Raw genomic sequence first — 26550 nt, forward strand, 5'->3', positions numbered from 1 at the left:
CACCAACTCTGAGATGCAGTATATGTATGAGTGGTCAGTTGCAGGAGTAAAGACGCAGAGAGACAGAGAGAGAGAGAGATTTAGCAGGGGGAGAAAGAAGCTAAATAAACAAGAACACATTATGTTCGCATAGTTCCAAAGTAAAACATCGAGTCCAACTATGCTGCACGTTTGTTACTTTAAATGAAATGTACTCTTTCAAAGGGAAACAGCTTACAATGGAAAGGAATAAAAAGTTCAATAAAGTTACCTTTTTCAAATAAAGAGCTGGTGCAGAATTATATTTAATGTTATACGTGTTATATTTGTTTTTTTCTGAAATCATGGGCCTGCAGGCCAGACACATCTGGCTTCATGCTTTCACGTTATTTGGTGAAGTTCCATAGCAGATGTCTGTGCGGCAGAATGACTCACACCAAGTTTCCTCACAGAAGTGCTTCAGTTGGTGTCTGATGTGATGGGATCTCTGACATCATTCCACAGCAGCTCTGTTGGGTCCCACCAAAAGGTGGATTTTCAACTCCATTCTATTTCAATGAGTCAGATAATTAAAGGCCCAATTTGGATTGTGATTTTAGTCTCCTTCAAATCCACCTGCAGCCTTTCTGTATGGAGTTTGCATGTTCTCCCCCTTATGGCTTTGTCCCACAGACCAATCCCATGCATGTTAGGTTAAATGATGACTCTAAAATTACCTTTATGTGTGACTGTGAATAGTTCTCTTTGCCCTATGACATCTCTGAACTGGACAGGTGGTTACAGATAATTGATGGAAATTCAATAAAGGAACTGAATCTATTCACATAGGATTTTATTGTAATTATTGAACCAATTGTTTTTTTGCCAGTTTTTTAACATAAGTAACGCTTTTCTCGTTTCCCATCTTTTAAGCCACAGAGCAATGTGTGTGATGAGAGTGACACACACATACACACACACACACACACAGGTCAAATCATTACGAGTTCCCATGCAAACCTGTTACATGACCTTGCACAGACAAGCTATGAGAAGAAATACACGCCAGTGAATTATTTCTTCTTAGTATTTTACAGTAAAATTATCCTTGGACTATTTTCACATGATTGAAGTTGAAATTAAATAAAAGAAACAAATAACCAATTTACATTTTAATTAAAGTTAACCATTAAAGTTTCTCTATAAATTTCAATTCATTTTTGACATTTACATTTCCTTCCTACTAATGGACCTAATTCGTAACGGTTCACAACATAACAAAATAACAGACATAATATAATAATACTAAAAATCTAAATCCAATTTATTGAATTTTTTAATAATGTCCCTTTGTTCCACATGCTGTGGGAAAATTGATATTTGGCCAAGCAAGAACAACAAAGAGAATTACGGCAAACGTCCATTAATGCATGGAACAGGAAGGTCCCCGCTGGATAGAAGTGGTATTTGTACATTTGCAGTTGTTGTACCAGCGGTTCCTTGTGAGGAATTTCATCTGCAGGATTTCAGCCACCAGCCCAAAACAAAGGCTGACGGTCCAACAATCACCAGCGTCAGAAAGACTGTTATGGCCACGATGGACCAAGACTCCATCCCTTTCTTTTCTTCGTCTTTTGGCTACAGAATAAAGAAAACAAAACAGGGAGACATTCATTCAGTTAGTTTTACAATAGATGCCTCATGGATGTGAGCGTTTTCTGAGACCTACTCACACATACATGGTCCGGATCCGGGTGTCTTTTGCTGACAGTCAGTGTCGCAGCAGCAGGATGTCCCCTCCGTCTCTTTGCGTCTTCATCTTGTTGAATGTAGCAGAGGTAATCCCCTGTGTCCTCTAGCTGGGCCCGCTTCAGTGTCAGCGACAGGTTTCCCTCCAAGTACCAGTTAGCAGATACAGACCCTTTTCCTTCAAACCCTGTCCCATACCTGATCTCCCGGGAAGCGCGGTCCATTTCAATCACAAGGGACCCGTTTCTTTCCCATCTCACAGACTTCACGAGTTCACCTGCTGTATAGTAATAGCACGGAAGTTCAACTGTCCCCCCCTCAGACACAGAAACCGGAGTCGCTCTGAATATTTCCAGCTGGATTAAGGTAACAATTTCCCCGCCGCAGGTGAACTCATACAATCCGTTGTCGTTGATGTTTAGACGAGACAAGACGACACCAAACACTGAATGATGACTAATCCGAGATGTGTAATTCAGCCCCGGCTCCCAAACTCCATCAACACGAAGTGCCACAGTGAGTGGGCTGTCGTCTTTTAGCCTTTTGATTAGTGTGAATTTCTCATCACCCGTGCAACTCCGACTCGCAGATAACTTAACGGACTCTCCCAGCTTTGCAGTGACAAAATCTCCTAAAAGACACTTCACGGAGGCACACAGTGCCAAAACTAAGAGGATCGATGTTCGCGTCATTTGTCATTCCTTTCCAGTTGAGGACTGCTTAAGGAGCCCCTGAACTGCTGCTTTAATACCAGTCCCTCCCTCTCTCAGTCCCTGTTTAATATCAGTCCCTCCCTCTCTCAGTCCCTCTTTAATACCAGTCCCTCCCTCTCTCAGTCCCTCTTAAATACCAGTCTCTCCCCCTCTCCCTCTCTCTCTAAGGCGACAGGACAGATTGACTTTATGCAAAGGAACACACAAACTAGCTAAACTCATTCCTTGTACTAACACACAATCATCTGTATCCGTTTCGTCAGAAAAAGGCACCACAGACTGTACGGTAAAAGAATCATTTGCTCCGGTATCCCGGGAAATCAGTAGGAGACACAAATCCATCTCAAACAAATGCTATAAAACCATACCTGGTCCATAATCTGGTATCTATCATAATCTGGTATTTTTCAATACCAGATTCAACTGCATGAAGTGGTTTTGTAAAACATACTGGCCTTTTCTTAATTGGAGCTATAAGAGCTGCAGGTTCTACAGGTTTAGCACCTGCACGATTACCTCCGTTTTTCAACATAGGACAGTCTGTCTTCCAATGTCCCATATCATGGCAATAAATACACTCTGAACAAGAGCCATGATTCGTTTTGGTTGTCTCAGACCAATAATATTTAGGTGCATGACCTGGAGGTTTATGATTAGCATTAATACCTGAAGCAAAATTATCAAATTTCCTCTTATGTGCCAGCGCATACTCATCTGCTAGAGTAGCTCTGGTACCAACTCATAGGCTTTTAAAACTGCATCCTTAACAGTTGAGTATTTCTGACTATCAGCTCATCAAATTTCAGTACTAAACGCAAGTCACTAACAACATCAAACTTTTTTGAACCATGTGAGCCCAATACCTCCTGCTCATCTGAACCCTCCATGTCAACGCTATTTACAATTTTACCAGCTCTAATAAGATCCAAATGATACTGCTCCAACTCTAATTTCCTTTTCAAAAGCTTGCTTTAGCCTCTCTTTTTCTATGCTTAATGTATCCCTTTCCATTTGCAGCAATAAAAGCTCCTTTTGTTGCTCAAAGGTCAAAGTTACTGCAGGAGAACGTACAGGCTCCATTGTACTTTCACCTGAACTTCTTAATTTAACAGGCAAAATACCCTTTTCCACTAAAGTAGCTTTCAACACACTTTTAATTTCATCTTTTTCCTTCAACATCAACATTATAAAGCTCAACAAGCTTTAAAAGTTGCTCTTTTGTACAACAATTTAACAGTTCTTCAGAAGGAGACTGAAGAAAAGTTAGGACATTAGCCATCACAGGACAGTGTGGATCTAAAAATATATATATTAGAGCTTTCCCGCTATCTGCCTACCCACATGACTAATTAATCTCACCCTAGTCTTCATGGAACTACTTGCAGTGGGTACTTATGCACTAAAAACCAATAGAGTGAGAAAGGCAACTGCAATAACAGCAACCCCCTCAAGTCCATGGATGTGCCCCCGAGACAAACGCTCTAACTGCTTTCACCGCAACACTACAAAAATTTCTGAACAAATCCCAAAGGGGAAGTGCTCCTACATCCTACAAGGGAAAGCTCCACTCTTACATGTGCAATCAACACAGTCCATGACTCAAATTAATTCAAACTGCCTTAAATTTTAAAACAGCACCAAAGCTCAACCCCAAAAAATCTGCTCAGCAATTAACCAGATCTACATGCATCAACCAAACCTTGTTACAAGAAACAAACACAACTTCATGAACCATGCGGCCTCCCAAAACTTGTACTACCCAAACCAAATTACAACAAATCAACATGTACTTGTTGTAAGTAAAACACTTAAATCACTATATATTAAAGACACTAAAAAAAAAACACTAAAGATATACTATGAAATAGAAACACAAATGGAGTAGTAACACAAACAAATTTCCAAAAGTAATTTCAAATCAATTATTGAGAAATTACCAGCAAACAATTGCGGTATAGTAAGGACGAGCCCCCAATTTGTCACAACATGGCTCAACAGTAAGTGACAAAGAAGGAAAGCCAAATTAGAGGCGTTAACTTTGATTTCATGAATACACTTCCCCTATTTAGAATGTCCCATGAGGCGGAGCCAGAGGACATTTACGTAAACCGTGTTGCTAGTCGTCAGTGTGAGTTCAGCTGCTCTCCGGAGAGAAGTAAAGCTTGTCTTTCTGTTTCCGTCAACCCATTAAAACAAACAGATGGTTTTGTCATGTTTGGCCTTTTTTTCATGGTCGTCAGCCTGCTGTCATGTCTTTTCACGTCTTCTACAGGTATGTACGAGAACTCATCGTTCGTACCTTGGATGATTCGGTTTTATGGATTATGACTGATATACTGGTTGCAGCTTCCAGTCAAACCTTTGAAGCCTTACAGGTGATCTGGTAGAACTTTATTTTCCTTATCCTTCTTACCAAACTAACGAAAGAGCTATACAAAGAGAACACACACAAAACAATAACTTAAAACCACTTTCGAACGTAAATACGTCGTGTAACAGGTTTACTTTAAGCTAACATAAAGACAAATTAGCAACTTAATCAACACAAAAGTTTTATGTCTTACAAAATTTTACTAAACATAAAACCAACTTTATTACCACTTTCAACTAGCGCTAAACACAAAAAATACTTTCCGTAATCGCCTCTTTGTTTCACATTTCCGAGAAGAAGCAGACTTTACCTTTAAGATGTGTTGGTTGTGCATTGAAAATAAAATACTTCCGCTTTATAGAACGTTATAAAAATAAAAACCACCAAACCTATTGCAATGGGTTTAACTAGGCACAGTTTGCAGGAGAAAAACAACATTCTAAGGACGTTACAATGATTGTAAAAACAATTGAAATGGTGTTTGTCTCCTCTGGTAAATGTAGCTCTGAATCAAGAAGTACTGTTTGGATGTGTTAATGGTTGCTTTTATACCTGTTTAGTTTAACCGAACTGGTGTGTTTAGTATCTGGAATACACCCAGATCCTAGAAGGAGTTTATCACCCTGCCGATTATTTTGCTCCGTAATAATGCTTGTATATTTGCTAATATGCTAAAATATAATCCTGATGACGTCACCAGTTGCAATGACACACGCTCCAGAAAACAGGGGAACGCCTCATTTGCCTAATTTCTGTTGTCTTTTGGCCGTAATAGTAAACCCACAGGGCAGCAGGCCTTAACACCCTTTAATACATCACTACTATAGAAAGTTCACTTATTACCACATGTAGCTAGAAATGTTATAACCACAGCGTAAAGCAGCACAGGATTTCTGTTTGTTTAGAATAATTAACTTTAGGCTTAACCCTTGATGAAGAAAATTTACTGTAGTGAACCAAAACTGTAGGATTATATTATTATTGCAATTTTAAAAAGGACAAACATAAATGCGAGATAGAAATAAATTAAAGCTACAGTAAGCCCGGTAGAAATTGGGGAGGGTTGCGTCAGAAAGGGCATCCAGTGTAAAAACTGTGCCAAATCAACATGCGGACAATGATCCACTGAAAAATCTGAAAAAAAAAGTTGCATGACAAATACAGAAATTTGACTCTACTCATCTTACCACCCCCAGTGACAGTGGTGGAGGGTTTATTGGAAATTGCACAAAGAACACAAGGAAAAAGAGAAGCAAATCCTCTTATGGTAAAGCTGACGTTAGCTACATGAAATAATCACCTGACAGACTCTAGTAATAAATTCTTGTTCCAAAATCCATGTTGTTCAAAAGGTTCCTTACAGAGGTGGACCTCTCCACTGTTGTAAATATGTCAGAGGCTATTAGGGTGAAAGTATAAAATGTAAAAGATGTTATTTTAAAACAAGTCATCGTTACAGAAGTTAATCAACATTGCTGCATTAAAATTTTTGGATCTAGTCTAAAAAATTGTATTTCTTCTAAGCCATGTTACACAATTCATTTAAAAGTGCAAACAACTAAAACCATAAAGACAAAAACCAAAGTCTATTACAGTGATCTTATGCCCTTATGACATTTTTTACTGCAGCCCCAAAGAAGACCTGCTAGATCTGATTCTTGAGCCAGCCAAATCTTTCAGTTATCACAAAGACAAACATACATACATGCATGTGTACATGCAGACACATGAGTTATTTTTTTTTAACTTTATACACTTTTTATATTGTTAACTAATCCAATGACAAGATCTAAATCAACAGTGTGCTACTTCATCTCTAAATACTTTTTGACTTTCATAGCAGGTTGGTGCACCAACCCCTTATTTCTTGGTACTAAAGAAGATAAAGATAAAATCCTCTCTTTTGACTCTTAGGACAAACCGCGGACAATGGTGTATCAGAGAAGATCTTAGCCTTCGCTGGTGAAACTGTCATCCTGCCCTGTCACATCTCCGTCCAGCATGACAACCCAACAGTGGAGTGGTCTAAGGAAGGTCTGAATCCAAACATAATCTTCCTGTACCGAGATGGCTGTGAGACTTTTGAGATGAAGCATCCGCTGTTTAAGTACAGAACAAACCTCAACATGAACAAACTTAAAAATGGGGACATCTCACTAATAATTTCCAACGTCAAACTAAAAGATGCAGGAAAATACCAGTGTGTGACTCTTATGAAGAAGAAACCTCATGTCATCAAAACACTGGAGCTTGTTGTGGGTACGTCCAGTCAAATGCATTCATTGCAAAAATGTAGTCCAGCTTCATCCGAAGATTAATGCTTTTGCAGCAGGCGTATCTTTGAGATTTGGGGACAAACATTAATTTATTAAACCTTTTGACAAGAGTTGGATTTGAGGATTTATACTAGTGTGATGTCTTTTTGGTCTTTTTGTTAATTATTGAAATATTACATTAGCACCAGCATTTGATTGGTGTAACATTAGGTCTGGAAATAGGTGGAACCATCTGGCCTGCATCTGTCCAAAGTGTTGCCTGACCAGTACTGGAATCTTAAATTGGTATTTGGGAATAAAAAAACAACCTATGTATGATGTATAAATGTGACTCTTTGTTTGGCGATCTCTGATTAAGTGCACATAACCCAGTCAGGTTAGCGGTTTTCTCATTTACAAATTTTACGCCAAACTTATGGTGTGCTGCCAGGTATAGTCACATCTTTATCAAGAGAAGTAATCAGTCTTCAAATTTAACTGTTAATATGAATAAACATCCAAACAATGTCCAAATATTCCTTTAGAGTTTACGGACCTCTGTTTTCATCCACATTATTAATGAACTTTGAAGATTTTTTTAGCTTACTAAGGCTGTTCCATAGTCCACATTATTGATAAATGTGATTTATGTTTCATTGTTACAACATTGTTAGATGGACAGTTTAAAGGTTACATCTTGCAAAATGTTTGTTTTTGTAGGTGCAGTTTCTGAGCCAAAACTCAGATTCGTTTCAGGTGTAGGTGATGGAGCGACTCTGCAGTGTGAGGCGAACTGCTGGTTCCCGGAGCCAGAAATTACGTTTCTTGATGATCAGGGAAACAGCATAAGGGCAGATAATGCAAAGAGAAGTCATGATTCCATGGGATGCTTCAATGTCACAGCCAGAGTGACTGTGCAGACAAACAGGTTTAATTTGAGTTTATTCCTAAACCTGTGGGTTTGAGTTCTACAAGAGAGGTTTATGTTGTTCTTTCCCCTCTGTGGCAGCCACTTACTTAATTTAACTTACATTTTTAGGTGTGTTAGCTACAGTTAATTAAATGAATCTTTATCTGATGTGTTTTCATCACAGGGTCACCTGCAGAGTTCACCAGCCTCTGTATAACAAGACCAGAGAAACAGAGACATATATTCCAGGTACCTGTGTGTGTGTGTGTGTGTGTGTGTGTGTGTGTGTGTGTGTGTTTGTGTTTGTGTGTGCGTGCGTGCGTGTGTGTGTGTGTGTGTGGCTCTATATAAGTAAACCATTTATACAATCTTCATCATTTCAGCTGAGTGCCTGAGGTCCTGCAAGGTAGAAATTACGATCACTTTTCTAGTGACCCTGTTTGCCTCCACATGTGTATGTGTGGCCATTTTATGCAAGAAACTGAATTGTGGTAAGTAACTTTTTTTTTCTTCAGTTTAAATATAATATTTGCAATTACTGCATATAGTTTATATGGATAAAGTTGTTTGTATGCATACCACTGGGGGAATTTCAGAAAATCTACTTGAATTTATGCCACCTGTTTTTATTGTTGATAATCTAGCAATCATTTTCTTGAGTTATCACTTGGTGTATAATGTGTGACAATACTGCAAAAATAAAGGTTTTTTCTCAATTAGATGTCACAAAACGTCTTGCTTTGTCTAACTAACAGAGAAAGGTCCAAATACTCTTTCATTTCTGACTCGTGTGAAGTAAAACTGTAACACTGAAAGTCAGGAGAACAATTGTTAACAGGACATTTATTTTTCTGTATTCACACAGTGAAAAAAAACCTTTCTGGGCAGTCATCAGACCAAAGTAAGAAATGCAGAAATGCAGAAGGTGTCAACCACCGGGCTTGCAACTGTGCAAATGGCACTGATCATCTGCAAAAAATTAAGGAACTGGAAGAAAAACTAGATTGCAGACAAACAAGAATCCAGCAACTAACTGACGAACTGAATGACCTCAGATCTAGACAAGGTCCTGACATGCAGATTGGCCAGCATACAGTCAACAATAATCCTTGCGGACCCTCAACAGACATGTCTAAAACCAATAACCACCCCCCACACCAGCTTCCACATGACAACAATCCAAAACCACTGGACGTAACCAGCAACCACAATCCAAAACCTGGAAACTCATTTGAAAACAAAGATTCAGAACCTGGTGTCTTAAGTGAAAATCCAGCATTGGGCCTTCCAGTTCAAACAAGCAGTCAACACCACAACAGTCCTGCTTCTTTGACTAATATTGCTGCTCTGTCTTCCACTTCATCTTCAGCTTCAATGTCAGAGGAAAACCACCTGTGCCGTTCAAAGAGCCTGTCTCTGCCTCATTCCAATGATGCTAAGATACGTAGATCCAACACCCTCTCAGGCGCACATTTTAAACGCTTCAGTCGTATGCAAAATTTACCTGAAGAGTCAGAGATGCTTCTCACACATGAACAGGAATAATATAAATTCAACTGTGAACGCTAAGAGAAAAATCTGAAATTGAAATTGACTGAAGCTGTTAGTTGTAAGGCTGGCTGGCAGGTTTAGGTAGAAAGAAAGTTTGCATTCAATCTTCTATGCTTTAAACAGTTTAAAGGTATCATTAAATCTATGCTTTTAATATTATTAGTTTGTAATGTTACGTGGACAACACAGTGTGCACATGTAGTATATTAATCTTATAATTCATCTTCAGAGGAAGCAAGCATTTGTATTTTGATTAAATTATGAGATTGCTGAGATGTTCTGAGACTAATATAAGGAATGTAAGAGCGACTAAATGTATTACTTCTGCATTCCTGTATATACTGTATGCATATTCTGATTTTAGTATTTACCTGTATGTAATACATATTTTGTTTAAAAAAATAAATATTTTGTATTTTATATAGAGTTTTAGTTAAAGTGGTGCTTTTTTAAAGGCCAATAATCACTTTTACATGAGTATTATGTTTGTGTATTTCTACCTCCTCTACACAGTGTATCATATTATTGTGTGTATGGTGCTGTGCAACTGCAGACTACTTAGAGTGGACATGCTGACCGCTCCATAACATTATTAAGACCAGTTGTAATGCTGAGTCGGATCCGTGCAATATGCCATTTTTGTAACAAGTTTTTGTATAGATTAAAAACAAAAGATATAATTCTATTTTAATTAGTGAACGTGAGAACAGTAAAAGACACAAAAGCACAAGCCTGTATAAAGTATATTCAAACCCTGTTTTGGACTGTATAATTTTGGACTGAATAATTAACCATGAAACATGACACACACTCTGACTGAGAAGAAATTAAATGGTAAATGGCTGCTTATAGCTTTTATTCCAAGTCCAGCGCTTTACAATGTTGCTTTATTCACCCATTTACACACACTCACACACCAATGGTGGTGGAATTGAATATCTATTTTGGCTGTTATCTTTGTACTGTGTTTAAACTTTTTTTAAATTCTCAGTAAGTGTGAGGAAATTCTGACCCAAATTTAAGTAAAGACAATACAGTGTGATTAAGCATTATATTAACTATACATACCAATAATAACTAAGATGTTTTATGCAAACAGGTTTTGGTACGCACGCTATAATAATATAGCTAAAAATTAAGAGATAGGAATTGCATTTAATTACTACATTGTTTAATTGTTTCTAATATATTTACCAGTATGTGTCACTAGAGGGCAGGAGTTCCCAAGATTCTAGAGGTATGTGTGTTCTGGCAAATCGTTGTGCAAATCATCCTACATCAGAGTTTTACTAGTTCAAAGAGATGTAATTTAACCAAATAATGCCACCCTGTTTACTTATTGTCAAACCAGACTGGGTACTTTAGCTAAAAATACATTAGTGATGTTCCAGTGATAGTGGTGTAGTGGTTAGCACTGTTGTCTTATAGAAGGACCTGGTTGGAAATCCTGGCATTGATTTTTACTTCCAGCCCAATGACATGCAGTAAGGATTAATTGTTGTAGAAGAAGTGTAGAAGTGAAGCCTAATGTTTGTCTGTCTGTATGTGTGGCCCTGTGACAATCATAATAGAGAATAGTGAAACTGTAATGTGAAGGAAGGCAAAGAAATCTAGTCCAATCTGTAAACACGGCATAACAAGCTCCACTGACTTCTCATGAGACATAAACAATTCTGATTCACAGAAGACATTAGCTGGAGTTTATCAGCATATATAAAAAAAATGTGAAACTCTAGACCGCAGCAATCGAGCTATACATATACAGGTCGTCACACCCAAAGCCCCCAAGTTGTGGGCTCTTCCTTTCACAATTATTCACATTACAAAGATTGGAGCTAAACCTCAGGTGGGTAGTTTGCACTTTCTGTGCATTGATTATTTGCAACTTTAGTTTAATTTTATTGACCACAGAGCTTTAAATGAGCGTAATTGCTATTTTAATACCGCAAAAATGATTGCACTATTATCATAATGTGGGGAATGAGCATCTCCACAAGACGTAGTCTGTCATAAAAGTTGTTGTTTGTCTTTTCAGTTTTGCTGTTAAAAAAAGATTATTTGCTATTATTAATTTTTTGTTGTAATAATTTGGATATGTTCAGATGATATTTTCAGTTTGTGATGGCATGAACATTTTTTATCACTGTCTTTGTTCAGACTGTTTCATTTCCTGTATACTATATATTACAGTGTGAATAGTGTAATTTGCTTTTCATGCTTCAAATGGCCCTTGAAATTCACTTTTTTACATTTGCAGTTGTCTTATCCACACATATGCATGGCATACACAAGGAAAAAGCTATGTTATTTCACATATACTCAAGTGCAACATGGAACAGTCATTGAGATTAAGTGCAAAAAAATAAAATAAAATTGTACAAAATAATTATACAATCAAACTAAAAACAGAACACAAAGCATGTACAAACATTGTACAGTCTTAATGGTAACACTTATTTGTAAAAAGTTAATTTTATTTGACATGCTGGTGCAATGTCAAAATTGTAGATAAATCTGATTAGTATCAGGATTAAACGGATAATGTTTAAAACATCCACTTTTTCTTACATATGAAGCAAAAATTAAGGCAGGTGTGACATTGTTAAAAAATCTGTAGCAGGCATGATAACTTCCTTCTGCCTTCTGTTTAAGAAAAAACACAGCAGCAACTTCAAGTACAACTTCTGATGACACACATATGAGAGACCTTGGAATTTCTCTTTTTCACATTCTGCCCACTACTCAAAGCACTGGCTCATATTATGGCAGTAACCTATTCTTGATGTTTTGCTTAGTTAAAATGACTTCCTGTGTCAGGATGTGGGCTCACTTGTCGTTTAAAACTTCTATATACCAAAGAAGAAGAAGCCATCATCGAAACAGGATGGATATCACCCCTCTCTGCATTATATCTTGTGAGCAATTTTACTTTTTGTTTGTTTTTTTGTTTCTTTGTTCTAGTCTGATCTGGCCAAAATGAAAAACAACCACTTCAACTGTAAATAATTATTTGTCTTCTTATAGAGCTTGCAACACAGATTATCAAACTTTGCCACAGTAGCAAAGGTAACATTTCTCATAAACATCTGGCTGCAATGAGTGTTAAAGTGACATTGTATGGGCAACAGTTGCATTAGGTTAAAATGAGTTGTGTTCATTTGTTTTTTGGAAAAGATTAAAGAAGCAGACAAATAAAATTTAACTGGGCTTTTCTGAATTGTCACTATAGAAAAGCACAGCGCAGCATTTTCTGTTCAAGTGTCATGATTTAAATGCTAGTGTGCATTTAAATCGTAACAAAGTAGTACCATTTTGTGAGTTATGTGCTCAGCCTGTTATGGTTTTGGTGTGGGCCACCTTTATATCTTTTAGTGTGTTTGGTTAAAAAAGTTATTTAAGTATGAGGAGCTGTAGTTCAGTTAGTATAGCGGTACTCCACAAACCCCAGGGTCAGTGGTTTGACGTGTGTGTGTGTGTGTGTGTGTGTGTAATAATAATATAGTTAATGATAATAATGTAGGTCTACATTTTTTGTAGGTATACTTCTATTACAACAAATATTTTCTCAGGTGTTATTTGTAATGTTTTTTTTTTTTTTTTACATAGAGTTAACAAAACTTATATTTCACAGAGTAAAGAATGGACTGGCAACTCAAAGTTGTTGTTCAGTGCGAACTGAATTTGCTTGGAATTCTTAAAAATGTTTCACCACTCATCTAAAAGGCTTATCAGTTGTAAATCAGTGAGCGATTAAGCATTTGACAGATTGATTGTACCCTGTAGGTTGTTGTTCCATCATGAGTTGAAGAATGATTCACTGTGGTACTGCCGTTGGGTTGAAAGAGGTGTCAAGTGGAAAAAAACTGTGAAAAGCTGAAACGCCTCTGTCTTGATAGAGGAGGTGGTCTTCAACACCGCAAACATAATGCAGTTCTTTCATCAGTCACACACTCCAAAGTATCAAAAGTGACTCACAGTATGTAATATGTCTTCCACTCCAAAGCCTGAAGCGTTTAAAAAAAGAGATGAAATAACCTTCAAGCAAGTCCAGTTGCAACTGAACAGCAATTTCAGGATAATTATTACCTAGATGACTGAGTATCTTGTAAGACTTGAGAATGTTGACAGATACCTGATGATTTTATGATCCTTTTTCTATTTCAGTTTTTTATTTAATGTTTGAACTCCAAGCAGCCACATTGAAGATCCTTCCCAATAGATCTCAGTTCTTTTGGTATGACTCTGTGACTCTGAGCTGTGTAGTCCAAGGGAACTCTAGTGGCTGGATAATGAGGAGAAACACTTCACTTCAGACCTCTGAGCCATGCAACCAAGGTTGGGGAGTGTCACATGATTCCTCCTGCACAATTGAAGATGCCTATCCATCAGACAGTGGAGCGTACTGGTGTGAGTCTGATGACGGGGAGTCCAGTAACATCATCCACATTAACATTACTGGTAATTCCAAATGTGCATGAAAGTCTGTAATTAAATTATGTCGATTCTGTGATTTTAGTAGCAACTCATTCTTTAAATGAGAATTAACATTAAGAAGGTGAGTAAAAATAACAACATGCATTTTCAGATGGTGTTGTGATTCTGGAAAGCCCTGCACTTCCTGTGACAGAAGGAGAGACAGTGACCCTTTTCTGCCATTACAAAGAAGAAGACAACCAAAAAGCCACTTTAAATTTCTCTACAAACTTCTATAAATATGATGTCCTAATTGGGAATACGACTGCAGGAAACATTAATCTGTCCACAGTGTCAAAGTCTGATGAAGGTTTCTACAAGTGTGAACACCCCACAAAAGGAGAGTCGCCACTGAGCTGGCTGAATGTTATCAGTAAAGGTCAGGTTATGCTTGAGCAGAACTAGTTTATGTGATGTCCTCTCAGTATTTGAAAGGGCACTCTTGATATTAGAGTCAAAAATATAGCAGTGTAAAAAGTATTTAGATTGTAAATTACTGAGGGAAATATAAGTTTTATAAGTTTTATATAAAACTCTATGTAAAAAAAAAACATTACAAATAATTTCTGAGAAAATATGCTTGTAATAGAAGTGTATGTAATAGAAGTATACCTACACAAAATGTAGACCTACATTATTATCATTAGCTATGCTATTATTATACTTTACATTAGCAGATTATTAGACTCTCTCTTTCTCTCTCTCTCTTTCTCTCTCTCTCTCTCTCTCTCTCTCTCTCTCTCTCTATATATATATATATATATATATATATATATATATATATATATATATATATATATATAAGCTATCAGTGATAAAGTTATCACTTACAGTCCAAAGTTACATCAACTTAAAGTTTAGAGATGTCTTTTTGGCAGATCCTCTGACTCAGGCATGTAAAATTTGACATGTTGTATTTTATCATTTCTTATATTTATTTTTTTATGTTAAATGTTAACCTGAAAAGTCTTTACTAAATAAATAAATGTTGTGAATGTTGTAATCTAGTTAACTATAGGCTTTCTGAGTTTATAAGCTTATCTTCAGTAACTAATGATTTGCTGTCTTGGACTTGAACAATGTTTTTCCTCTTTGCAGCCAAAACTCAGTTTCCTCCTCCTCCTCCATTCATGTCTCTGCGCAGTCTGGTGTGTAGCATCGTGCTGGTGATCATTTACAAACTGATGCTCCTAGTATGTGTGAATGTACACAGAAAGTGTTCTGAAGGTAGGAACTCCTCTGGAAGTCGTATTTATTTTTGTACAAAAGATTCCAAGATATTTAATTGTTATATTACATCACGTGTAATCAAACTAAAATTTCCAAAAATATTACAGAGGTAAGGGCTCATAATCTAGATTCTTTAAGACATAACAATGAAGTCAAATGATGACATCTCAAAAGGATTTGCATTTTGTTTTTCGTGCAGCTTGAGCTGAAGCCTGATCGTTTTACATTGGCGTGATTGGTCAGTTTTCCTGCTGAAGAAGAAGAAAAAGAGGCACCACTTTAAATGTTGTTGTTTTTCTTATAGTCTAATATTTCCTAAATAACTCAATAAATTATACATCTAAACCATAAAAAATGATGTTTAAAATTCAATTGAAAGTCTAAAATGAAAATATATTATTTCTCTAGTTAAGTGGAAAATCTGATATTTCTATTTTCCAACTACTGGGCAGTATTGAAAAGAGGGATAATTTTAGATTATGTTAATAAGCAACAGCTTGTGTGGTGGCTGATAGGATCAAACTGGGCAGATAGAGAAACACTGATATTTATGTAGAGAGCAATGATAACTCAATATACCTACTGCAGATGTTCCATGAGCAGCTTCATTTTTGAAACCACATTATTTATCTTGTTAGTTGTTCGGTCAGTTCTTATTCTTTCTACATCATATTTTTGTTCCTGAACCATTTTTTCTGCTACTGGAAAGTGATCTGACAAAGTGAACTGACTGTTGACAAAACAAAAAGGTGCACATGCTGTTGAAAGCCTAGCTAAAACTGAAAATGACACCCCAAACACACCAGCAAATTCAAATGTTTTTCAGGAGTGCTTCCACAAGCACCAAATGTATATCTTCTCCTCCAATTTCCATGTCTTTCCCTGTCTTATTTTTATCATCATTATTTATTTTTGCTGTATTTCTTACAATGAATAAAAGTTCATGTGCACTTCTTGTTCCCTTGTTGGATTCTCACACTATTTTTGAGCTTTTCTGAGTCTTAAAAAAAAAAGAAAATGGGTAAATGAGACTACAGAGGTTGACTAGAACATTAAACATCATCAAAAGCTAAGGAGAAAGGTTTTTGTAGAAGAGGTAAGTTGGAAACTTGAAAATGTGGTGGTGGTGACAGTGAAGTTATGACCTCAAAAATCAAATAAGTGAAGCTGATGTTGCTGAACATTTTACAGAGCTTATTTTCTGCAATAATCCAAAATCCAGTTTTAACAATTATTGGCTTGTTGTTTGAGAACCATGAAGATGCTAACTAACAGATTGGGCTACAAAAATTGTCATCCCTACAGCACTCTCTATATGCTACTAAGAGACTTCTTATCATTAAAAGCTTAACGATTTACCTAAATAAATCATAAATAAAAGAAATATTGAGTTCCCCATCTTGTAAATGGCTCATGCAGTCGGTTTTACAATTCTTTGAATTTGAGTTGCTAGATCTAAGACTTCTAAGATTAAAATTTCATTTCCAAAGATATTACCCACAGATACTACAAAGGGCTGAGTTGTAAGTCTATTGCTCTTTGTAGTAAAAATGCAAATACAATGTGATTATATATGAAGTAAGAATGGTAAGTAACAATGAAGATTTACATACAATTTATACAGCTGTTGTAACATATTTAAAAACCTACCAATTTCATCATTATTTCTTATTTAGTAAAGGTAAAAATCTGTTTTTCTTCATTGAAACTAATGTATTTTTCTTAACTGGATGAATTTCTGCATGACAAGCATGACTTTAAAAAGTGGTCAGATGGAAAAGAGAGATAAGAGTTCTCTGCTTTGCAGGGACATATAAAGCTGTCCCCAAAAAGACATCGGAATGTAGTTATTTTAGCCTCATAGTGACCATAGAGAAAGACTCTGGACATTACTAGAGTCAGGAATCTTCATGCTATTTAATTCAGAAATGTATGTAGAACCTTTCAAACAAAGTTATAAAAAAAATCTTCAGTGTCCATCAGTGATCTGGCAAATTTACCACCACATCAACCACTCTCAGTACTATATCTGGGCTTTTTACTACAACACATTGTATTTCAGCATCTCTACCATTTACTTCCACATCTTCCCCTTTCCCCAGGACCTGATCTGACACTCTAACACCCTACTACCACATCTGCCCTTGTAGGTAAAACACATGTCCTTCCCAAAACAACAACTTGCTAAGTTACAGTAACTCATGTAATTAAACCAGCTGATCCACCCAGCTCTACAGGTTCACCTGACAGTTTTCACATAACCTCTACCAATTAAGAAAAAAAATATTAATTTAGCAACTACTACCCAAGAGTCAATTACTGCTTAATGGAACCTATCCAAGTGTCAAAAAACTGCAATGCCCCACACAACTTCAATCCCTAAACTTATCCCAAAACTTAAAACCTAAATCCCAAACCTATCAATATAATTTACCATGGTTCAAGCACCATGGTTGTTCTTTTATCTGCCTTTAAAACCTTGAATGCACCCATCCATTAATGAGTTCTACTCAATACAACTCTACTAGTCTTCCAATTTTAATAGAATGTGGTTAAGTTTTGGTATCCTAGCAATCTTGGCTTTTATGCTTAAAACTAAATCCTTCATCTTGCAAACCAATCCATAATTTCAGTTATGACCAGCTGATTGGTTGTACTCTTAGGCAGAGTTATTAGGCTATTTCCTTTACATGAGACAAAAAATGAACTTCCCCTTTAAGTAGCCAGAATAATTACAACTACCTCATAAAGAGAATAATAGAAGTAACAAGGTTGAGCCTTGAAGCTAATTTTCTGTATCAGATTTCAAAGCTTTAACTTCCACAACACAGGGTACTGAAACAAGCTGCTCACACTGATGTTTAGACACTATGCATCAGTTTTAAAGGGTAAATAGATGCTATATATAGCGCTTATGTCCAAAGCCCTTTACAATGTTGCTTCTCATTCATCCGTTCACACACACACTTACACACCAATGTTGGTGGCTGCCATGCAAGGTGCTCACCTGACCCACCAGGAGCAACCTGAGGTTCAGTGCACAAGGTTAGTGGTGGTGATGCTGAAGTCATGCAACCATGTGTACTTCCTTTATAGCTTTAAAACAGCTTTTTACTTCTGGCGTTTTTATTTATTCTTTAAAAATCATGAAAGTGGTTTTTATTTGTGCAGTTGATCTTGCTGAAAGAAATGCGTAAGAATCATAAACCTCTGTTCATGACAGAGCTTAGTTTTCTCAGTAGTTCAAATATCAATAGAGAAAATTGCATTCAAATCTTGTTGAGGGAGTCATTAAGATGCAAACTTTCACTTTTGGCTACAAAAAAGACATTCTTACAGAACAAAATAGGGCCCAAATGTTATTAAAAACAGCTTTTATTTGACGCTGTGTTGTTATTATTATTAGTTTTATAGAATAATATATTTTATTTAGTGACAGAGTGAATTTTTTTTTCAAAGATTGGTTATTCTTACCTTAGATTATTTAACATTTACATTATCAGCTCGACTTCTGCAGCCTCACTGTACTGAACATAAAATCAGATGGTTGTTATCGGAAGCAGTTCGGTTTCGTTCGTGTAATCACGTGATTTCCGAGCGCATGTTATTAAAAAAAACCAAAACACAGGCTAAGAATGAAACTGAACTAAAAAACTCTATTTCCACAAAACCTACTAGCACACAGGTTAAGCGGCGATTTATCTAAGAACATGGGAAACGAATGGTAACCAGACAACCTCTGTTTGGTACATCATGAATTTGAGAGGACTCTTTCAAGACTTCAATCCCAGGTACGATTAACGCTAGCTACGATTTAGCACTTAACTTACATAGCTGGCTAGTTAGCATTGCTTGACTTGGTAATGTTTGTTGCACTGCCATCCTAAAATTTGCGTTTAAGCGTTTAAACGTGTGAAGTTTTATGGATTATTTTGTGGTTGTAAAAAAAGATAGTCAAAGCTATAAGGCAACTGTCAGTAAAATAGCTAAGGTTTAAAAAGAAGGTGTGCGGCTAAACAAGGCCTGGCTAACATGCTAGAAAACGTAAGATTTGCTAGTTACAGCTAACGTTAGCTAAGGATAACTTATGTTCACTAGGACGGGGCTATCGTTAAAACTTATTGTAATAGCTTTTTTTCGACTAATAGACTATGTCAATAATATCTCAGAAAATTAATGTAAAAATCCATCCCAGTTTTCCAAAACCCAAGGCTTTGCCTTTTTATGTTTTGTTAAGTTAAACGAAATAGTACAAACCCCATATAAGTTACTTTGCAACTGTTATAAAAGAAATTAAACTTATAACAATAATAGAGAAGTTGTATTTTTTTTAGAATTATTCTATAATCAAACGAACTACAGATGGCTCGGGTCAGTTAACCACTGCTGCGCCAAACAGTAATAAATAAATAACCTTACTCCCTCATCAGTTGTGTTGACATTCACATTATGCTTTTACCATCTTCCAATTCAACGTTAATTTTTCCTCATATTTTATTTAACATCCATTTAGTTGGTTTAATTTAAATTTAACTTATGTTAACTAATAGTAGCCTTCTTTATATGAAGATCAGATATTGACAAGCTTTTTTCCTGTCCATACATTTTCTGCTGTTGCTAATATGATTCTCTTTCTTTGGAATTAGGAGTTTTTATTTTCATTTCTGTCAGTTATTAAAATGTCTTTTCTTTTCCCCTGTTACAGTAAATTTCTGATCTACTCCTGTCTGCTGCTGTTCTCTGTGTTGCTGTCATTGAGGCTGGATGGGGTCATCCAGTGGAGCTACTGGGCTGTGTTCACCCCAGTATGGCTGTGGAAACTGTTGGTCATCATTGGGGCCTCTGTGGGCACTGGAGTCTGGGCCCACAACCCTCAGTACAGGTAGACTTTTATGCATATGGATTAAAGCAAGGTTCTTAAAATGTCTTTCACCTTAAAGTGCAGGGGTCAACATTTACCCTTACTTGGGTCAGTAAACTCTATGACTATGCAAATGGAATACATCATGTAGTTGCCTGATTGGGCAAATGAAAAGTAAATATGATGGTCTGCAGTGCAATTTAAGTGCCACAAAATGTTTAAAGTCGTATTTCATTGTCGAGCTGCATGCAGCTCATTCGATCTTGTGTCCACAATCTCTCATTTAATGGGAACCAGAGAGTCCTTTTATTCACTTGATGCTGTCCTAACCCCGTTTAGAAACTTCACCATAACCACGTATTATTAACGTGGATCTGTACTACAGATGAAGCATTCACCCTGTTTTGCCATATTAAATCAAACTTACATCAACCTTGCTGTAGGTTTTAGTGTCCTTCAAGATATGAGCTGCAGCCTGCCAGTCGAATTTAAGCTGCGTGAATGTGGCAAATTATCTATGTTGCTAACACAGTTTAGAAAATCTGGAATACCTTCACATTTTGCTTACTTGTTAAAACAGAACTGACATTCTTTTTTTCTGGTTTTATTATGATATTTGATCAATATTTATGCTTCTCTGTAACACTAATATTTCTGCCTCCTTAGTGAACAAAAAATACAAGACAAATCCTGTACTTGATTCAAAACTAAAATCCATTAGTCACCGGAATAAAACTTCATATACTTTTTTATGACCCAAACAATAATTGACAACCCTTTCTACCAGCCACAATTGCCCCAACATTAAGTTTTTTTGAAAAAATAATTTGGGAAAGTACAGCTTATATACTATTCTTACCTCTCAATTTTATGTTTTGTATGCTAATAATTCATAATAATTTTCCATATGCCAGTTTATTTATTTATATTTTAATGGGCATGTGTGTTCTATTCTAGACAATTAGGTTTGGTTTTCGGGCATATAAAATATCGCTTGCCCTACTTGCCCTCCTGCGCTACTTGCCCTAAGGGCAAATGGTCGAAAAAGCTAGATGTCAAGCACTGAGCTGTAAGGCAGCTTAAGTATGAAGAGTATACATTTGCAATAGTATATTAAAACAATTACAATTTGATATGATCTACTAGTCTCATATTGTTAAATCGACATGTTTGTCATATCTGCCTGCCTGTCTTTATTGTGTCATTTATTAATGTTTTCTTAGCCTTTTAGGTCAGGAAAAAGCCCAACATAAATTGAGCAAGTATAGAGAAATGTTCTGAGGTTTGGATTTTTGTTCATCCTCTTTTTAGGGCTGAAGGGGAGACGTGCGTGGAGTTCAAAGCCATGCTGATTGCAGTGGGGCTCCATGTGCTGTTGCTGATGTTTGAGGTGTTAGTTTGTGACCGTGTGGCAAGAGGAAATTACTTCTGGCTTCTTGTCTTCATGCCTCTGTTTTTCGTGTCACCTGTTTCTGTAGCAGCCTGTGTCTGGGGGTTTAGACACGACCGTTCTCTCGAGGTAAGGAATGTAATACATGTAAGGGTACACTGAGGCCCAAGTAGGATGTCAGTACAATTTTAACTTTTGTTTTTAGTTTTTCTTTTTGTGTACGGAGAGGTTAAATACATCAGCGTGAAATTTGCCCGTATATGTGGATTCTAGGCTGTAGATAAGTGTTTTTTCATTATGAGGTTGGATTAGTTATTATATTTTAATTATATATATTTTTAGTATGTTGTCTGTGCTACCAGTGATATTTATGTACAATAAATACTTGCATTTAAAATGTCAAGCATTTGTGTAAAAAATGAGGATTGCAACTGATATTGTCTGATAGGAGTACAGCTTTGAACTCCTAAACATCTCTCACTCTCTTTTCGCAGCTGGAAGTGTTGTGTTCAGTTAATATCCTCCAGTTTATCTTCATTGCTTTGAAGCTGGACAGGATTATCAACTGGCCTTGGCTGGTGAGATACATTGACACAGATATAGGGTTGGGTATTATTTGAATTTTATTCATTCTGATTGTTTCTATATTTTGTTTCTAAATTGTGCTGATTTTCTCCTTACTGCCACCTAAATTGCTACACCCCCCACCCAGACCATAAGTGGTGGTAACCAGTTCTCAACAATACAAAAATTACTCCAGAATTCAACCTTCATTGTTTTTACCTCAACCATGTGTTAATACATAGGACCACTGTGACATTATAAGAATATTACAATGTTGCCCTTAATTTAATAATAATTTTCGGTTGTCTGCAGGTGGTGTGTGTCCCACTTTGGATTTTGATGTCCTTTCTGTGCCTTGTTGTCCTTTACTACATCATCTGGTCCGTCCTCTTCCTCCGCTCCATTGACATTATCGCAGAACAGCGACGAACCCACATTACCATGGCAATTAGCTGGATGACCATCGTTGTACCCCTTCTCACCTTTGAAGTAAGTTTCAACTGTTATTGTTGTGTATTATCTGTTACACCAGTAAAGCTGACACATCAGGTGATACAACATTTTACAAAGTAATTATTATAACTTTGAAAAGAAAAACAGTGTAACAATTACAGTTTGAATGTCTGAGAAGTACGCCATTGTAGTAAACAATTTCTGTAAAACATTAAAAATAAAAAATGTAATAATTTTTTTCAAACCAATATTTCCCAAAGGTCTTCATACACCAATTAAACAAGGGCCTTTTTATTTCCTCTCAACATATATCATCATAAAGGTGGATCTAAAGCAACTGGCTGATATAATATATTTAATTAAAGTCAGTTTTATACTGCACATACAGTAGCAAGCATATAAATAGATAGCTCAGTGTAAAAATGTGGCATTAGTTTGTTTTAAGACAAAGTAGAAATGATTTAGTCAATCCTTATTGATCTGTCCCTTGACAGTTTTCTATCATGTGACTTTTGCAGAGCCCTGGATAATAAACACAGGGAACTTCATAGAAATGCAGTGCAGATCTGTTGATTATTTTACCATTTGTTCTAAATGAATGTTCTGAATGAATGAATGAATGAATTAATATTCATATTGGATCTCAACAAAAGAAGGGGATTTGAGGACAAACAATGTTTTTGGCACTTATGGTCCTTACACACAACCCTTCGCAGTATTTCAGTAACAAAAACAGAAAAGTCCCTGTTAGAACTCCACTCTGACAAATTCTACATGTATGAAAAATAAAAAAGTAAAAATTAAACACCACTCTCTGCCATATTTATGATATATTTTGCAAAGCTGCCCGTGGCAACTGGTGTAACTTGAGGAAATGCCTGGTAAAACACAAAATATATCTACTGTATTTGATAACTTAAAAGCCAAGTCCCTGCAGCCGATGATTTGCTTGTCAACCTCAGACTTACAGACTTATATTGGATAATATTATTATACTTTTTTGGTGTTGTGCATGTTCTCATATGTGTGGCATGCACTTTGACTCATGACATTAATGTGTTCTTTTAGATCCTTCTCGTGCACAAGCTGGATGGTCACAACAGTCTGAGCTATGTGTGTGTGTTTGTACCCCTCTGGCTCTCTCTTCTCACCCTCATGGCCACCACCTTTGGCCAGAAGGGAGGAAACCACTGTGAGTATTTTTCCAGTTTGCTTTTTTACAGTTTTATGGAATCTTCCAACTTTACCTTAATGTGGATTTTGTTAAACTTTACAACTCCTTTATCAGCTCTTATGAGCTTACAATATATACTTTAATTCACTTTAACTCATTACCTACACCATTAAATATGTTGCCACAGCAGTGTTAAATAACTGTTCTTTGCTTGCATATCATAATACAGCCAAACACTAAACCATGTTAAAACAACCAATTCAGCATTTGTCATTTTGATATCAATGAACAGGGTAATTTCTTATGCTAAAACAATTGTTGTGCTTGTTGTAAAGCTCCACTTTGTTCTGATGTTGCCGTAGGGTGGTTTGGCATACGTAAGGACTTCTGCCATTTCCTGTTGGAGCTCCTCCCCTTCCTGCGAGAATATGGAAATGTGTCATATGACCTACAGCGCAGTGAGGACCCTGAGTCTGCTGAGGATCTCCCTGCCCCTGAACCGCCACCAAAGAGCGCCCCTATGTTTCACAAAAAGACTGGGGTGGTGATCACGCAGAGCCCTGGAAAGTATTATGTTCCGCCACCTAAACTCTGTATTGACATGCCTGACTAACCTTCATAGCAAAACTGAAGTGGCAGAGACTGCTTTACTGTTTGGTTTGTTTAATCTTTAAAACCAAAACAGCCGAGGACATGGTGTTTTTGCTTTGTTTTTTTCCCCCTTCTGGACTGAAGGACTTTTGAACTCTGCACCAACATGAGAGGTCACGGTCACTTATTGGAGCCTGTCTGGTGGTGGCCTAATACAGATCTAGAATCCTCACATTGCTACCCCTATTAACTCACTTGAGGATTGAACGATGGAGCCAAAAGAACAGACGGCTTTTTTTTTTCACCTCTAAGTGAAGTTTCACTGTGTTGCTTATTGATTTTTGTTTCTTCCATTCTAAAGATGCACCTTTGGGTGAGCCTGACCATAGAAGTGTCTCAGAGTCACTTCCGATCTAAATATTTAGGCTGACATGACTGCCGAGAATCACAGAGGAGCTGAATCTGGATTTAAATATAGTATTTGACTCTGTAACAGCAGTAGCACTCTGATCTAGGTCCAGAGAGTGTCTTGAGTTACCTAATTCTTGCCTTGCTTTGGGGGACCACTCACTAGAGAGACTCAAGGGATCATTGTACACTTCTTGCTCCTGTTCTCACTTTTGACAGGTTGGGAAAACAAGGAGGATGGGATTGAGGAAGGGTTTAGATTTGTTCAGGTCTGTCTTAATGCAGCACTCACATGACCATATGTACGTTGAAAGTTGTATGGATTTCTCATCATCCCTCCTTTTCATACTGACCATGAAGAGATAACTTTGCAGTGTAGGAGAGGGCTTCATCACACAGTGTGGACAGATAATAACATAAACTACTTTGTACTAAATGATCGTCCACTTCATTTAAAAGAACTCAGACTGGCTAAGACTCATTAGCTCTGGCTAATGAATTCTACTAAAATTTTTAAGAGCAGAAATTAGTTGTACATTTCCTAAATTAAACAGAGGTTAGAAAAAGTATTGTCCAACTTCCAATATGAAAAAATTATAAAAAAATATTCCTATAAATTATAATTATAACAACCCATAACTTTAAATATATATGGCATGCTAGTATTGTTTAACGACACCTGAATAAATGGGATTTAAAAAAAAAAACAGTGGATATGGCACTTTGTTAAGCTGTTCCAAAAGGGGAACTTTCTGACTTGTCAGTTTTTGTATTGTGTTTGTTTGTTGTTTTTTTTAAATGACAGAAGTTGTCAAATTTGGGACCACAATGGAGATGGCAGGGTTCAAGGTTAGAGAAAGACTTGTGTTTAAAATAATAATAATAATAATAATTTACTTCTACTTTAGCTTGAAGTACCATCTTGTGTCACCATATTAAATCAGGACAGTGGTAACAATAAGGATCTCAATTTACTTTTTGTTTTTCTTTAGTCGTTATCCAAGTTTTCTTTTTATAATACATAGCAGTATTTGCTATGTATTATAATGTATGTATGTTGAGTAGATATTAAAATTCATGCAGTTAGTCAGATTACCTCAGTAAATGAAGTAACTCAGCAAAGCAGAAAGTTGTACATACATGACATGTTTGTACATTTGACATTTTTTTCCCCCAAGAAATACGTCAGATTCAGTCTTTACTCTCCCTTAATGCTGCAAGTTGAACAACACAGCTTTCTCTGGTGATATCCTCACTACTTAGCTTACGTGTATCTATTTTAGAATTAAATGAAAAGCAGGTCACATTTATTTGACCCATTATTTTGACGTGATAGGTTATCAGTTATCACCTTTTTAAACTTTTGTATCAAGTACGGTGAATTTATCTATTTTCACAGATATGCATTTATGAAGGTCCTGGAAGATTAGAGACCATTGTCACTGCATAAGAAATATACAGTATGACGTTGGATTCTCTGTGTTCAGCTAGATGTCCACATAAATGTAAGTGCCCACAGTGACTAGTGGCATTTCCGATTCTGCAAACAGGCACAAATGACGAAATGTAGCCAACAATTGTGAATTATTGCTACTTACTGAAATGGCTTGGAAAGGTTACATGTTTGACTTAATAGCTGTATAAATGTTATAGTGGGTTCAACAAATATTTAGAGCCCTATCTTTTTGCACCCTTTAATTATAAATAGACAAGAGTGCCATTTTTGTCACCATTCTACACACAATATTCCATAAGTAAAAACCTGATTTTAAGATTTTGCAAATTAAAATGTTTAAGACAGTTTGATGTGGTACATGTGGTCAGGTGTATTCACTTTGCTTTAATTGTCCTTAAATATTATTTAGGAGAAACGAGTACCTGGATTTAGGTGTGTTAATT

General features: G+C 36.5%; 3 protein-coding genes across 4 annotated transcripts; all 3 read left to right on the forward strand.

Annotated features, from left to right (window-relative positions):
- The first annotated feature begins 4475 nt into the window (after positions 1-4475).
- Positions 4476-9927, forward strand: LOC137138192 (butyrophilin subfamily 2 member A2-like). Its single transcript, XM_067525213.1, has 6 exons — positions 4476-4692; positions 6706-7050; positions 7767-7974; positions 8141-8205; positions 8340-8447; positions 8822-9927. The coding sequence occupies exons 1-6, from the start codon at positions 4491-4493 to the stop codon at positions 9499-9501; spliced, it is 1608 nt and encodes a 535-aa protein (XP_067381314.1). The 5' UTR covers positions 4476-4490; the 3' UTR covers positions 9502-9927.
- Positions 9928-11317: 1390 nt separating this feature from the next.
- Positions 11318-16181, forward strand: LOC137138334 (low affinity immunoglobulin gamma Fc region receptor III-like). Of its 2 annotated transcripts, none has more exons than XM_067525434.1 (5): positions 11318-12422; positions 13291-13965; positions 14093-14359; positions 15079-15207; positions 15410-16181. In XM_067525434.1, the coding sequence occupies exons 2-5, from the start codon at positions 13683-13685 to the stop codon at positions 15412-15414; spliced, it is 684 nt and encodes a 227-aa protein (XP_067381535.1). In that variant the 5' UTR covers positions 11318-12422; positions 13291-13682; the 3' UTR covers positions 15415-16181. The 2 variants fall into 2 exon arrangements, with proteins under 2 accessions (XP_067381535.1, XP_067381534.1); XM_067525433.1 differs by having other exon boundaries at positions 13672-13965.
- A 2607-nt stretch (positions 16182-18788) lies between these two features.
- Positions 18789-26457, forward strand: tmem185 (transmembrane protein 185). Its single transcript, XM_067524218.1, has 7 exons — positions 18789-19001; positions 19916-20092; positions 21383-21590; positions 21956-22039; positions 22338-22514; positions 23547-23670; positions 24015-26457. The coding sequence occupies exons 1-7, from the start codon at positions 18964-18966 to the stop codon at positions 24263-24265; spliced, it is 1059 nt and encodes a 352-aa protein (XP_067380319.1). The 5' UTR covers positions 18789-18963; the 3' UTR covers positions 24266-26457.
- The last annotated feature ends 93 nt before the right edge of the window (positions 26458-26550 follow it).

This window comes from Channa argus, chromosome 12 (assembly GCF_033026475.1).
Source record: "Channa argus isolate prfri chromosome 12, Channa argus male v1.0, whole genome shotgun sequence".
NCBI classification, from domain to species: domain Eukaryota; kingdom Metazoa; phylum Chordata; class Actinopteri; order Anabantiformes; family Channidae; genus Channa; species Channa argus.

Bases quoted from the DNA above. Each gene is read 5' to 3' on its own strand.
- LOC137138192 (XM_067525213.1), top strand. From the start codon at position 4,491: ATGTCCCATGAGGCGGAGCCAGAGGACATTTACGTAAACCGTGTTGCT. The intron at 7,051-7,766 runs GTACGTCCAGTC...TTGTTTTTGTAG, and splicing joins AACACTGGAGCTTGTTGTGG to GTGCAGTTTCTGAGCCAAAA. The intron at 7,975-8,140 runs GTTTAATTTGAG...TTTTCATCACAG, and splicing joins GTGACTGTGCAGACAAACAG to GGTCACCTGCAGAGTTCACC.
- LOC137138334 (XM_067525433.1), top strand. From the start codon at position 12,206: ATGAGAGACCTTGGAATTTCTCTTTTTCACATTCTGCCCACTACTCAA. The intron at 13,966-14,092 runs GTAATTCCAAAT...ATGCATTTTCAG, and splicing joins CATCCACATTAACATTACTG to ATGGTGTTGTGATTCTGGAA. The intron at 14,360-15,078 runs GTCAGGTTATGC...TCCTCTTTGCAG, and splicing joins GCTGAATGTTATCAGTAAAG to CCAAAACTCAGTTTCCTCCT.
- tmem185 (XM_067524218.1), top strand. From the start codon at position 18,964: ATGAATTTGAGAGGACTCTTTCAAGACTTCAATCCCAG. The intron at 21,591-21,955 runs GTAAGGAATGTA...CTCTTTTCGCAG, and splicing joins GACACGACCGTTCTCTCGAG to CTGGAAGTGTTGTGTTCAGT. The intron at 23,671-24,014 runs GTGAGTATTTTT...ATGTTGCCGTAG, and splicing joins CCAGAAGGGAGGAAACCACT to GGTGGTTTGGCATACGTAAG.